This window comes from Symsagittifera roscoffensis, chromosome 2, assembly GCF_963678635.1.
Source record: "Symsagittifera roscoffensis chromosome 2, txSymRosc1.1, whole genome shotgun sequence".
Classification (NCBI taxonomy): domain Eukaryota; kingdom Metazoa; phylum Xenacoelomorpha; order Acoela; family Convolutidae; genus Symsagittifera; species Symsagittifera roscoffensis.
The window spans coordinates 26,295,902-26,311,660 of record NC_087063.1 but is presented as its reverse complement, the minus strand read 5'-3'; the positions used below and the strand labels follow the sequence as shown (position 1 = coordinate 26,311,660).

The window sequence follows — 15,759 nt, the reverse complement described above, 5'->3', positions numbered from 1 at the left end:
TTTTACACGTTAAAGTCTCAAACTGGTCAAATTGGCAATCTTTTCTTTCCAGATTTTTGAGCTCAGACGCCCACACTATCACCTAATATAAGAATTACCATTTAAAATGGCTAATTGCAAGATTAATGTTGGTCCCAATTTTCGTACACATATTTTATTTTTTGGTGCAAAAAAAAGTTTTTTTTTCTTCCTTAACACAATTGGCTACAACTGTAGCTTTGTTCATTCGGATTTAAAATAACAGCAACAAGATAACTTTTTGTTTTTTTTTTGTGAACAACTAAGCTTAAAAAAGATGAAGAATTACCTTAGAACAGCATATTTGTGCGTTTCAACCAGTGCGCAAAGCTTAAGCCGAAAATTTTAATTGAAGATTTCGTTCAACCGGCTAAAACACAAATTGATGAATAAGGCGATTTTTTTTAAATATTTACTGCTATTTATGTTGTAATTAATATCACGAGAACTAATTACTTTAAATAGATACATAGAGTTTGATTATAGGAGGATCTTTGTAAGCCATTATTTTATCAATCTACCATTTAACAGAACAAAAGCAAGTAGTCATTTTTTAGAGGGCGAAGGATTCAAAAGCATATATTTACAGGAAAAAAATCCCCGCGGAGGAACCTCAAATGATAGAAAACTAATTTGAGTCGATCAGAGTTTTTGTTGCCTGTCATCCAATACTCGAATTCGGAATGAGGTAAAGTAGTAGAGCATATTTTTTGCGTAACATTGCTTTTGTGCTATACTTCAAATTTAGTCTTTTAATTAGCATTTGGTAAGTAAATTTTTACATAATTTTTGCTTTGTCTGTGTTTGCTTACAGCTCACTAAAGGCCTCGTAATGTTAGGAGTTAAATGAAGAATTTACTTGCTGTTTGTATTCAATCAAAAATTGATTGAGAGCTTTTTTTTACAACAGGCCAACTAATTGTTCCGACTTTCGATACGAAAGTAACGGGATATTTGTGCTCGGGGTTGGTTTTTTTTTCTTCAGACAAGTTTCGACTTTTTTACTAGCCCTTTTTGAACAATTTTTTTTCTATCATTCGAAACGTATTTTTGTCCTGAACTTAATTGTGAAAAAATATTTCACCTGTGATCATGTTTCGTGAAAATATGGGGTTTAAAGATTGCCATTTGTGACAATTAACGCGCGATATATTTCGCGCTATTAACGCGAAAGCGGAGATTTAATCCGTCTTAGAAATCGTTCCAAATTGGTTGAAAGAAGCTTATTTGCCATGATTGATTTGTTAAAAGAAAGAAATCTATTCTTTTGTACTTTATATGGCGTGTGGGGGATGATTTTCAAAGAAAATTTCAAATTTTAGAAAAAAAAATTTTTCGTTTCAATTTATTTATTTTTTTTGTTAATACTGCTCCAAAAACCTTAGAAGGCAGTCGGATACGAGCAGTCTTGTTTTGTTTTTAAATAGAAAAACTCCACGAACATTTTGTGCATTATTTTACTGCGATTGGCTATTTCTTCCTGGGTCGAGGTCCCAGACTTTAAAATCATATCAAAAATTGTTGTCACAAAAGTCTGGCTATAGAGTCACGAAAGTTTGCACATAAAATTTCCAGACTTTCGCAAATTTATGTCCAGCTTTTTGCCTTTAGAAGTACACATTTATGTATATATGCAAAGAGATGATTTTTTGTTGACTAGGTTTGATTTCGGACAGCATGGTGCTGGCACTGTACGACGACTGTGAACTGTTCCAGTCTATGCGGCTGCAGGTGAAGAGCAGGTGCAAACTGGCACTCACTATGTTCCCAATGGACATTCAGAGCTGCGAGATATGCGTGGAGAGCTGTGAGTTCATCCAACCCAAATTAAACACATCATTGACCATTATGTATAAAATTAAAATTTCAATTGCTGTTCCGACCATTGAAAATGGGAAAAAACTTTGTTTTCGGGTGTTTTTGGAGTAATTTATAATATTAAAGCTCTTTCAGTCCTCTTTCGACCGAAAAAAGGTTTGAGAAAAACCGGTTTGAAGTTATTGAGTTCTAGTCTAATTTCGAGCAAGTAAAGCAAGCGAGCAGGCTTATCATAGAAGGATAAGGATAAACCATGAAACCTTAAGCTTACTCCACTTATACTACAGGCAAATTAGGCAACGGTTTGTGTCAAAAAATGACTAGAACAAAAAAAACTCAAAAAAATTCTATAAATTCTTTTTTCAATTTTTTTCCCAGAAACTGTTTCGAATTAGAGAAGTTTTTTTTAAATGCGCTAAAAAAATTGTCACCGAGAAAATTAGTTAATATAGTTTTGAAGTTTTTCAGCGCCGTTTTCGGAATATAAATCTTCAAAACTTCAAAACAATTTCTGCAAAAAAAAATTGAAAAAAAGTTTTTTGTTTCTAGTATTTTTTCGTTAAAAACCGTTGCCCGATTTGCCTATTTTACTGTGATTGTCGAACATGCCGAAATTTTATGTTTTCGCTAGACCCTTTCAACAAACCCTCGCACAAAAAAAAACATTTTTTACGTGTTTTTAAAAAGAATAAGGTCGGAACATTCTGTGCTACATGCACAGCAACCGGCTATCGCTGTTTTCGGTTTGTATTTTGATTGATACCTTAGCTTGATTTTTTCAACTTTTTTTATCTTATCAAAATGCCTGAGCTACATTTTCAGCAACTGTCTGTTTTCGTAATTTTTATGCAGACCAGTACCACACGGGAGATGTGCTTGTGAAATGGTGGGAGAAGAAAGTGCACTTGGACGGGGAGAGGCTGGAGAAGTACGGGACTGCCAACTTCTACATCGACTACGATCACTTCTGGAACAGAACCGCACACGTCGAATCATTCAGTAGGCCCTCAAATATTACCTAATATAACTATTTCAAATATAACTATTTCAAAAATACCTAATATAACTATTTCAACTCAAATGTCATTTAACTAGTGACCTTAAGTTTTTTCCCAAAACCGCGCTCTACGTCCAACCACCCACCCCGACCAAAAAAATTGAATTCAATGATGGTAGTAGTGATGGTATTGTGCACGAAGATAGTAAGGGTTATGGGCTGTTTTCCACTTTCCCCCACCTTTTATATTTTCTTCTTTTTTAGTTGTTTTTCGAGTTATGACTGCTAAACGCGTAACGGTACGGTGCAAGGTATGAAAAACAAATCCGTTCACAATGGTCAGTTTTTTCACCGTGTCAAGTTTCAGTGCATAACGGCTATGAGAAAGAGTTTGTCAAATTTGAAATTGAAAGGTGGTGAGGAAGTTGAAAAAAACCGGGGTTGTGTAATGAAGGTAAGCTGTAATAAAAAATGCTTTCGAAATTTTCACAAGACGATGTTCTGAAGGATAATTCGTTGAGAATGGGCAGTGAAAAACCGAAACTAACATTTTTTTATTTTTATATTAACATTTCTAGTTCATTTCTAAACCCGTACAGAAACAAAATGAAAATACAGATATGCCCAGGGTTAATCCATTTGTTGTGAGATTGCATATCTGTCCTGATTTGTATCAGACATGTTCAGACCTGGAAGATAAAAAAATTTTAATGTTACAGAAAAAAAAATTAAAAAAACAGATATGCCCAGGGTGAATCCATTTGTTGTGAGATTGCATATCTGTCCTGAACTGCATCAGACATGATCAGATCTGAAAAAATTTTTTTTTTGAAATTTTCGAATGAATTTTCAACTTTTGTCACGTGTCTTGTTTTTATCATTGAAAATAGTTATTTTAACAAATAACACTAAAACTCGTTTAGAAATCACGTACTTGTTTTCAGTTTTTGAAAAGTACGTATAGAAAAAAAATCTACAGACGTAGAGCTTTAGAATAATGTGTTTGTAATAATTCTGGAACGAAAAGTCGGGTGGCTAGAAATAAAAACCTGCGAAACAACTTTTTTTTCAGCTTTTTTCTATTATTCCAAGCTTATTGACATTTCTGATAATTAATTTACCAATTAGCTTATAAAAGTTGATTTTTTTTTCTGTTTTTCTCCTCTTGGACCCATTCTGCTCTCAACCGTTCTGCCTATTGACTGGCCACCGTGTGGCTTTTAAGAAATTTAAAATGTTAATTCAATGCTATGCATCCGTTGCATAGCAAGTGATTCAAGGCTCCGTTTAAATAACACATAGAATAGAAATAGAAAAATGTGAAATGGAATAAAATAATGTTCTCGAAAGTGTTGTCATTGACTGATGTAAAAAATTTATCAAAACTGTTTTTAGACCCTTGAATCGATCTGCCCCGGAGTCTTTGTGAAATTTTAGTGAGTGGAAATCTATCCAACAAAAACTTGGAAACCAGATCTGAGCATCTTAAAATCTTGCCTTTATCAGATCTTGTCCAGACATGGTGCATGTTTCGTTTGGACATGGACATGTCTGAATCAGGACTGAGGCAGGTATGGATTCTATCACAAAAGCAGATCTGCTCAAGGTCTGATTCAGACCTGGAACATATATGGGTCAGATCTGAACAGATCTGCACCAGGTCTGACCCATGTGTGCCCCAGGTCTGAATCAGACCTTGAGCAGGTCTGCTTTTGTGATAGAATCCGTACCTGCCTCAGTCCTGATTCAGACATGTACATGTCCAAACGAAACATGCACCATGTCTGGACAAGATCTGAAATAGGCAAGATTTTACGATGCTCAGATCTGGTTTCCAAGTTTTTGTAAGGTACGGGAAATATCTTCAGTAAAAATTTTTTTTTTGAATATTCACTTTCAGGCACTTGTCTCTCTCGGTGCAAAAAAAGTCGCATACAAACAGTCTTCCACCACAAAACAGACTAAAAATTAGAGCTGGTTATCGCTGCAGCGTGTCCACCGGCGACCTTAAGCCGGGCTTTCTTGTTGGACTGTTTTTTGTTTCTTTCATGATTTTTTGGACTGTTTTGTATTGGATTGTTTTGTATATGCACCGCCAGAAACGTATCAAGATTAATTCTGAGTCACTAAATAAGAAATTTTGATGCTCTAGATGACTAAACCGCAAAAAGGTCGAAGGCTCAGCTCAATTCGAGTGGAGAGGGGTATCTCTAAATGTTCAATCATCATCATTTTCAAACTTCGTACATTTGAACCCTGTCCAAGAAAACAAACTATTGCTTGAAACTCAGGAATCATCCTCGAATACAGATGTTCTATGTTTTAGAAAAATATATCTATCTGTAAACGATTTATTCGTATATATTTTCTTGGGTTAGAAAAGTTTAAGTTAATTATCCTTGGCTTAAGCCCAAAAATAGCAGTCATAATTTGTCACTGATGAGGAAACTTTTCTGAGACGCTCGTGAAGTTTGCGACTGTCCCGACATGGAGCTCTCCAAGTAAGCTTTGGTCATTTTGAGCATGTCGTCTATCTCTCGGATTCTGTTCACATCAAACACTAGCTTGTCCGAACTCCTGCTCCTCTGTGCGCTGTTGGGTCTATAAGTTTTTTTCGATTAATCACCCTAAATTCCCTCCATAATCTACAACTTTAAATGTAGTTTGAAGAAATGTAGCTGATCAATTATTTGGAAAACAAATTAAGTTCGAAAAATTAAATGCCTTCTTTCTTATGAAAATGCGTAATAAACCTTAAAATCGTAGCAAAATTGATTTCATACTTGATGATTGAAGCGAAGCTGGTGTAAATTTTGAAAAAAATCACCTTGAATTTGAATTTGAATTCTTTTTTGGTTATAAACAAAAACCACACAGGGACAAATTACGAGCCGAAGACTCTTTTGGGAGCTGCTCTGGAGCGAGTAGCGAGTCAGATAAGTTTTGCACACATTTTCATGGAAAAAGGCGTACAAAAAACTCAATGATAAACTTCGTAATTTTTTAACGTCAAAAATTCAGCAAAAACGTTCTAACACGTTAACCTTACAGTAGCATTTAGAGTGTATAAAAAGAAAAATTGTTTTTTTTTCTTATTTGAAATAACAGTTTTAGATAAGATATTAAAATCAGTAACTTTGAGATTAATGGAAAGACCAGGCCTTTTACTCTTCTTGTGACTTTTATCTTTACTCCGCAAGGTTTCGTTGTCAAACCTCACATGACCTTTATGAGACGATCTTGACCTTGACCTTGATCTTGAGAGCGAGGATTCACGCGACTTTGACCTTGAATTTGACCTTGAACGTGGAGCACGACCTTCAATTTTGTCCTTGTTTCGCCTCTTTTGGCGCTCTTTGGACTCGATTGAACTCTCAATTTGCTCAATTTGGTGCAAAAGCTGAGACTTTTTCTTGTCTCTTCTGGGACTGTGTTTGAAAGATGTGGATGAGTCACTTTGTTTCTCCTTCTGTTGAATCTGCTCTTGCATTATCTTCTGCAACCTTTTCAGCTCTTTCTTCTCTATTTTCAGCTGCCGCTCTAATTTGTCGATCTTCAGATTGATATATACGTCGTCAACGTTAATGTACCGATTGTCGATTGTTGGTCGGTCGAAATCGTTGAACCTGGAATGCAATTCTTTTTAAATTTTGGTGCCTCTAGCCGCGAGTTTTGTTTAAATCGTTTTATCAGTTTGGGGCGCGGTTAGCTTCAAAAAGCAGTTTTGCTGAAAGGAAGCTTCCTTATTGTTTTCTTGAAACTTTTTTGTTACCTAAAAGCTTCGTTTTCTTGCCTAAATTGTCGACTCTTGTGCAGTTTAATTTTTTCAAAGAAAACCACAACATATTTCGAGTCGTCAGAAATAATTAATTTGCTAGTAATCTGCAAACTAACGTTATATGTTGCATTTTGGTATAAAAACACTTTTTTCTTGATTATAACCGTCTTAATTCGAAGTCGATTCGGCTTTCGCTCATGGACCTTCGGTTGCGCCTGCGAATGTGGAAACTGTTATCGTCATTCGCCGTCATTCGGTTCCCGACCACGCCTTGGCGTCTGTTCTGATTGTTCCTTCGGAAGTCGAAACTGGAGTCCATGCTCTTCGCCTTGCGTCCGAAACTCAGCGGGGGCGGCCCCCCATTGTAGCCCTGCTGTTGCCGTGTGCGCTGCTGACTCTGGCTGGTGTTCGAGAAGTTGAGCGAACCATCTCGCGACTCGTTGTTGTTGAACTTCCGTCTCCGGAATCCTCGAAGGTTGTCGTACCTGAAAAAAAAACAACTTGGCACAGACCGGAAGGCTTTCATCTATTTCACAAAGGGTTTTCTAAGCCGGGTCTGTTTTGAGTACAAGGCTACTATAAGAAACAGGTTGAACATGGCATTACTTTCGTTTTTTTGCTGCTCATTATAAACACGCGTTGCCTAGTCTTGGCTTGGTTACAGTTCAGATGGCCGTTCAAACTAATTTTTTCTTGCTTTTTTGCTTTTTATTGACAACTGGCGATGATTTGGCTTTTTGTTATGGCAATGATTAGTCAATCATGCTACTGTTGAGGTGAAGATGAAGATGATAATTCCACCTGAGTCGTCTGTTTCGTATCGTCTCCGGGTCCAGCTCCCACCACTCGAGGTTCGCTGGCCTGCCCCCTGCCACCTCCTGCTGACCTCTCTCGTTGCTGAATGTCTGGTTTCGGAGGCTGCTCGATGAGCCCCTGGATCCCGATCTGGATGGGCCTGGGGGCGGCGGGGGTCTCCAGGTCGCCCCCTTGTATAGACGTTCCACACTCTGCTTGAGTCTAGACTGGTGCTCCTCCCGTCTACTTCGTCTCTGAATCTAACAACACAGCAGACCACATTGGATCAACATTTTGGAATCAACGACCCCCCCCCGCTAAAGAGACTAAAAACTTGTGATATCCCCAAGACTTGCCTCACGGTTGACCGGACGACGTTTCGACTCCGTGGCTGGTGAGTAGTGCCGCTGAGGGAGGAGCTGTCCGAATGTTCTGTTCGGCTTGCGCTGCTTCCCCGGGGGCTCGAAGTAGCCGGGAGTTGGGGCGGCCGACTGATCTGCTTGAGCTTCGAGCTGTCGCTGGTGCATACGAAGTGCCTTGCGTAGTCGTCTTCTCTCAAGATCGGCGTCGTCATCCGTGGCGCCAGACTTCGCTGACTTGGAAGATTTAGAGGAACCGAGTGACATCGCGGATACGCTCCGCTGTTGGTGCATGTGAACACTCTTTTCTGACTTGTGTCTAAAGACATTATTTTTTGACACTAACGTTTAAATCACTCTTTTCTTGCTGAAAAGTTGCAGAAAGTCTCAAATATTGGACTGATAAAGGTTGGACTGATAGATTAACTAACAAGTGAAAAAAAACAGCAATAAACAGGCACCGAGTCCGCCTCTTAATTTTCCTAACTTTCAGTTCAAAGGAAAACAATCAGAGAATTTTAGTACTGATTTTTAAAACTAATCGTGCTACCTTTTGGCATGTTTTCCCTCATGCGAGTGGTCCTTGTTGTCCTTGGCCTGGCCATGGCGAACGGATCTCCCATCACTCGACCCAGAGAAGGCATGCGCCGTGGAGTCCTCGGGAAGAGTTCGTCCTCGACGTCGCTCGGGGGACCCCACACGTCCGGGTCCAAGTCCAGAGTCCCCTGACTTCTGGCTCTAAATCCACAGGCGCAACTGTTAATCGATCTTTTTTCAGTTATCTATTTTTTCTCAAAACTCTACAATTTTGAAAGTATATTGTAGCATTCGTAGAAAACCACTCACCTTTGGACTTTTGAGAGGGCGAGTTGTCTGCTGGCGTTCATTCTCTGTTCCATGAAGGTGGCTTGGCGAGGCACTCTTTCCACTGCCCCTGCTCCTCCTCTTGCCCCCACCCGCCGCCTGCTCGCCCGCCTCTCCCCCACCCCCACCCCTGGCACGCTCTCTCTGCCTCTGCAGACGCCGCTGCTCCTTCCTCTTCTCCTTCTCAGCCAGCTGCCTCTCTCGCTCGCCAGCGTCTGGATTCCCCACTCCGCGCGATGGAAGTGATCCGGCTGCGTCAAACGCCCTATGCATACATTTCGAGCGCATCTCAATGTTAATTTTATTCAGTAAATTGTCAGCAATTCTTCTTATTGTGCTTCTGGTCAGCGGACGCCCCCTCTCAGGTGGATTCGATCCCCTGCCGACCCAATGGGTCCCCCTTTTGAGCTCTTTTTAGACAGTAAAAAATTGCAGGTGGGGGAAGGAAAAAGAGCCCCCTTTGTACTATTTTGAGATATCCATATTTGGTGACGGACCGTAAAATTTTTCTAAAGGCGCCTATGGCGCCAATATACACTAATTTTTTTTTGGAGGGGGGAGCGAGCGCCAAAAAAAACAGGATTTTTAATCAAAGTTTTGCAAAAAGTGCCTAAAAACGCTTTTTTTGGCCTGTTTTTCAAATTTTTGCCTGCGGCGCAGAACATTTTACTTAAACAAAGTCTTTTCATATTGAAAACCGACCTTTAAATTGTTAGAATTCAATAAAATTTAGCATGGTGAACAAACTGTAACAAGACTGCTCGTATCAGGGCGAAGCCTTGAAATTTCTGACTGCCTTTTAAGGTCTATGGAGCAGTAATAACATGGAAAAAAAAGGTGTAACGAATAAAACGAGATTTTTTAGTTTGAGATTTTTTGTGAAAATCATCCTCCCAAACGCCATATAAAGTAAAAAGTGATAGATTTTGCTCTTAACAACAAATAATAATGGCATATAAGCCATCTTCAACCAATTTGGATCGATTTCTAAGACGGATTAAACCTCCGCTTACGAGTTAATAGCGCAAAATACATCAAGTGTTAATTGTCCCAAATTGGCCGAAATGGCAATCTGTAAGCCTACATAAAACGAACACAACTGCTCGTTTATCAGGGCGAAGCCCTGAATGTTCCGTCTGTCTCTTAAATCGTATCGAATATTTGCGGGGAAAAAAATTTCATACCTACAAATTTTGGACAATTCAAAGTGTGAAGTTTTGAGTTGTGCGAGATTAATACGACTGATTAGCTAGCCTCAGTTCGATTTGAAACAACTTTTGGCTCTTTTCCAGTTCCCCCTTTCAAAATACCGAGCTTTATGTTTGTCTTACGTGTTATTACGGCTAAATGCTTGATGTTACGCTGTATAGTATGAAGAACAAATCTGTTCACAATTGTCGATTTGTTCACCACGCCAAATTTCATTGCATTATGACAACGTTCTTTAAGCTTTTCAAAATTGAACTTGAAAGGGGGGGAACTGGAAAAGAGCTCAACTTTTTGTGCGGGATAATTCGCGTTACGCTTTCAGCTTCATGAATAAATTCTTCAAAGCGCGCATAATTTAGTCCTGAACATGGCCAATTTGGCAATTTTCAAACCCTCAAACCTTTACAAAAACTTATCGGAGGTAAAAACATATTTTTAAAATTGAACTCAGAAAGTCGATATTTTAAATGTGTTGTAAGAAATTTTTGTTGAAAACTATAATTTCGACGAGCAAAAATTGACTGAAAAAAAACCACACCGAGCATAAAAATTCCGTTTTTTTCAAAAGTCAGATCAACCACGCGTTCAAATAGAAAATTTGGTTCACCCGGCAAGTTTTCATTGCTTTTTGACAAAATTTTATGAAACCAATTTTTGTAACGAAAGTAAGGGAATATTTGTGCTCCAGGAGTTTTTTTTTCTTCAGACAATTTTCGTTTTTTCAATCAAACGGTTTTTTAATCAATCAAAAAATATTGTTGTTTTGAGCCTGGATTCGAAAACATAAATATATCTGTGATCTTTTTTAAGAGTTATGGGGGTATAAAAATTGATATTTTGGCCAATTTGGGACATTAAACGTGCGATATATATCGCGCTATTAACGCGTAAGCGGAGATTTAATCCGTCCTAAAAACCACTCATAGATGGTTAGAGGAAGCTTATTTGCCATTATTTATTTGTTATTAAGAGCAAAATCTATCGCTTTTTACTTGATATGGCGTTTGGGGGGATGATTTACACAAAAAATCTCAATTTAAAAAAATCTCTTTTTATTACACTTTTTTTTTCCATGTTATTATTGCTCCATAGACCTTAAAAGGCAGTGGGAACTTTCAGGACTTCACTCTGATACGAGCAGTCTTGCTACAGTTTGTTCACCATGCCAAAATTTTTTGAATTTTAACATTTTTAAGGTAGGTTTTCAAAATTGAAATTGAAAGGCGGGGAAGAGGAAAAGAGTCTGAAAATCAGCTGTTGATCAAACAGAGCAGTGTTTTTTGGTTTTTATTGTTTTTTTATAAGCGTAAGCACGATTCGAATCCGACAAAATGAGATGTGATTGCAAATGCAACGTCAGAATCCAGAAAAAGGGAGCTTACAAAGGCATATTGAAAACTTGATTAACTTATTAATTTATATACATAGTTTCGAGGAGAGTCATTTGCTTGCGTTGTCATTTAGAAACAAGTTTCACAGCATTGGAAAGCAATGGACCTGATCATTTTCTATTTAAGAATCATATTTCAAGTGGAACCGCTCGTGTTTTTTGGTCTGAACATTCGGCTGTTTTACCATTTCCCCAAAACATGTTATTTTTACAAAAATACAATAATTAGACAGTAAAACTATAACTGAGTTTATGAAATTGTATAGGAGTACATAATGTGTTTGTAGTTGCTTAAAGCAGTCAGATGATAAATTTGTTGACAACTGGGCTACGTGGTCAAAAGTTAGAAACAGAGAAAATGGCAAGTGGTTAAGAAGCGGTAGAGGAGCCAAAAATTCCAGTTTTTATCTTCATCGAGCTTTTCCCGCGACGGAAACCACAACTCAGAATTTTTGAAATTGTATGAAAATTGTATGATTAGCAATTTCCATACATTTGATGCAGGCAATTGTATGATAAGCATTTTCGGTGTGGGGAAATGTAAGATAAGTATTTTCGGTTTATGGAGGTGAACCCGGGGTCACATTACTTTTCCAGGCCTTTTTGTTGGTTTTTATCGGTTTTCTTTATAAGACCGCTCAAAAACCGCTTAAAAACCGCTCAAATCTTGCTTGAAAAACCGTTCAAAAATCACCGCAAGAAATGAGCGGTTTTTGAGCGGTTTTTTAAGCAAGATTTGAGCGGTTTGAGCGGGTTTTCCAAAAAAAACGCCCAAACCGCCCAAACCGCTCAAACCGCTCAAATCTTGCTGAAAAACCGCTCAAACCGCTCATATCTTGAGCGGTTTTTGAGCGGGATCTCGACCCGGGAAACGAATGATGAATTATATGCGCAAACTTTTAGTTTACCTGGTATCGCCCCTCTGTAGGGTTTTAAGGGTCGATTCATTTCCGGTGAAAAGAGAAAGGTCGTGTTCGTCCCACAGTGGTTTCGAAATGGCGCTGGAGCATCGCCGTAAGGGTGAGGGCGACGGAGAGGAGCCCCCCTTGAGGTGTCCGTCTGGGGCTGGTGTGGGGGGATGTTCCAGGAACTGGTTGTGCTGCTGTTGTGGTGACTTGGCTCGTAGCTGTCGGAGGGAGGTCTGCTGCTCATTCTTGTTGCTATTTCGCCGGGAGGATGGGACCTTCTGGTCTTGCATCATTCCAGCTACAGAAATGACAAAGAGCAAAACACTTTATCCTAATTTAAGAAATTAACAGAAATCATTCAAAACATTCGGGGGACAAAGCGAAAAAGGAAAACAAAATAACCATCAGTTCGTCTTTTTTTACAGCCATACTGGACGTTTTTACTAACATACTGTGACGGCAAACATTTACTTAATTGTTTTAATTATCTTCTACGATTTTTTATTACTTTAAACTTCGAGAAGAAATATTTCAATATTTTCAGTTTCGTTCCATCATTAGCTCTTTTATAATTGGATTTCAAAATACTGTCTTTTATATCTCAATACAATTGTATTGGACTCCGATCTTCGAGCTAAAAAAAAACATTTTCTTTCTGATATTTTAACTAAATATGTTTTGAGAAAGAGCTTTGAACTCACCTAAGTTGAACCCTAATTCTTCCTCCTGCAGTGTTCTCCTTTGTTTCTTCTCTCTTTCGATTATAGAGTACCAATAATGCCCTAGAAAGAGAGATCAGTTCTGATGATGTCGTGTGTCTTCTTAGTTTGGCTTGGTTAGACAATGATTGGAGTATGCAGAACAAGTTTGATTGAGTGTGCACGTGTAAAATTAACATTTGAACATTTTGCTTATTGTGTTGTCTGCCAGTTTCCGACTTATATCATGTATTCGGAAGTTTATTTCTTAAATGAACTAAAGCCTTTTATTTCTAAAAGTTCTAAAGTTCTGAAGATTCAACAACTATTTTTCAACGAATATGAATCAGTAGTATATTTTACGGCTCAGAAAATCCCACCCCGGGAATTTGACCCCCGGCCACCAATAGAGTCCTTTTGATATTATTTTACGACATCCATTTTCAACAGACCGCGCCTAATTTTTTTTCTAAAGGCGCCGGCACGGATATACAGGTTGTCCTGAAAAAGGATACCAACTGAAATAACTCGACAACTGCCCGGTTGGCTTTTGAGCAAGTTTGCACACACACACACACACACACACACACACACACACACACACACACACACACACACACACACACACACACACACACATACTCCTAGAAACCCAAGATACACGTAGTGTACTCACCGATGAAATGCCGTTGAACGTGGAAAAAAACTGCGTTTTTTCAATATACCGAACGATTTTACGAAGAAAATATTATACACTTTTTCAGATGAAATTCAGAAAACAGATTATATAGAATATATCGGTGTAAAGTTTCGAGGTGGCTGTCACTTTCGCGGTGAATATCTAATGTTTTGGGCACAAACACTCGTAATGCGAGAATTCGCAAGAAAAGACAACTCGCAATAAAAGACAACTCGCATTAAAAGACAACTCGCAATATACTTACCTCCGCAGTCGCGCCAACGTATTGTGAGCTTGTCTACAGAGAAGATTTTCTACAAAATTTAGAGTCGGTTATCGCCGCAAAGCGGCGAGGCTCGCGTAGCGCGCCCACCGGCGACCTTAAACCGAGAATATAAAGTTTCCAATTAGCTTCAAAAACTTGCAGGTTGTCGTTTTCCTTAAACTTTGCGAGTTGTCTTTTGTTGCGAGTTGTTGCAGTACCACAGATACTACCATTTAAGATAAAACTACCTCATTTCTAATGCAAATTCTTCTCTAACTGACTGAGAGAATAATTTCAGAATTCCATATGTCTTTGACAGTCACCGGTTCTTTGGTTAAACAATTCTATTTTTTGAGAAGTTATTAGACCAGATCTAGCTTTGCAGTTCGGTTGATTGTGGATTTGGGCATTCCATTTCCATTTTTTTGCGCATACACCTCTGGGTTTCCAACAAAAATTTTTCGCAAAGTAACGAGTGTTTTATTTCTTCTGCCTGTATACTAACTTGATTATTTAGGTCAAAACCTACCTAAAAAAGACCAAAAACACACAAAAGATAGCTAGATTTTGACATGCAGTTTGAGAATTGCAGTTTGCACTTCGGCTATTATTCCGTTTCCTCCACCTGTAAAATTTAACGGCTCTTTTTCCTTTTGCCCACTTGCAAATTTTTGAAATTGGTTCATCCGCTTACATAATTCGATTAATACAAAAATGGGAATGCGGACCTATTAGGCAAAGATAAACCTATTTGTTCTTCATCTTTAACCTTGTAAAACCACTCGTTACACCGTAAAATTGATGCTCGTGTGATGTGGGAGGAGCCAATTTTACAACTTTAATTTTTGATCACATTGTCCGATTGTTATGAAAATTGACATGCTAAATAGGCCATTACAAACGTATTTGGACTTCAGTAAACTTGTAAAATCAAAGATACATTACAAAATTAATGCTCGATTGAGGTTCGGGAAGGAAAAATAGCCTGCACTTCTTACTTTTGAACCAATGACGTGACAGAAATTAATTTCACGCATTTATTGATTTCTCTTTAACTATTTTTTTTTTCATAGCAATACTTTGACATATGATGATGAATCTATTTTGAAAAACGCTTTTAAGATCTATGGAGCTGTAATAACAAGAAAAAATTAAATGTAATACAAAACGAACTTTGTTTCATTATTGATTTTTTTTGTGAAAATCATCCTCACACGCCATATAAAGTACAAAAGAACAGATTTCGCTCCTAGTAACAAATCAATTATGGCATATAAGCTATCTTCAACCAATTTGGATCGATTTCTAAGACGGATTAAATCTCCGCTTATGAGTTAATAGCGCAAAATACATCGCGCGTTAATTGTCCCAAATTGGCCAAAATGGCAATCTGTAAGCCCACATAAAACGAACACAACTGCTCGTTTATCAGGGCGAAGCCCTGAATGTTCTAACTGTCTCTTAAATCGTATCGAATAATTGTGGGAAAAAATTAAAGAACTACAAATTTTGGACTATACCAAAGTGTGAAGTTTCGAGTTGTGCGAAATTATTACGACTGATTAGCTAGCCTCAATTCGATATGAAACAATTTTTTTGTGTGGGATTTTTTGCCACGCATATATAATTCGCGTTACGAGCCTTATGAATAAACTCATAATTTCAAAGCGCGCATAATTTAGTCCAAAACATGGCCAATATGGCAATTTTCAGAACCCCAGAACTTTACGAAAAATAATCAAAGGTGAAGTATTTTTTTAAATTTGAACTCAACAAGTTGATATCTTTAATGGGGTATAGAAAAAAAATCTGTTGAAAACTATTATTTTGATCGGCAAAAGCTGCTTGAAAAACAAAACTACACCGAGCATAAATGTTCCGTTTTCTTCGAAAGTCGGAACAAAAATCAGCACAAGTGAAATATCTTTTCAAATTTAGGCTCAGGACAACAATATTTTTTGAAAGATATAAAAAAATTTGT

General features: G+C 37.9%; 1 protein-coding gene across 1 annotated transcript in view; it reads left to right on the top strand.

Annotated features, from left to right (window-relative positions):
* LOC134839300 (gamma-aminobutyric acid receptor subunit alpha-4-like) overlaps positions 1-15,759 on the top strand; it is a gene marked incomplete in the record, with an annotated part of 80,949 nt that overhangs the window by 43,933 nt on the left and 21,257 nt on the right. Inside the window, 2 exon segments of the mRNA XM_063854803.1 lie at positions 1,679-1,825; positions 2,689-2,835. Of these exon segments, the coding sequence (XP_063710873.1) occupies positions 1,679-1,825; positions 2,689-2,835 (294 nt within the window).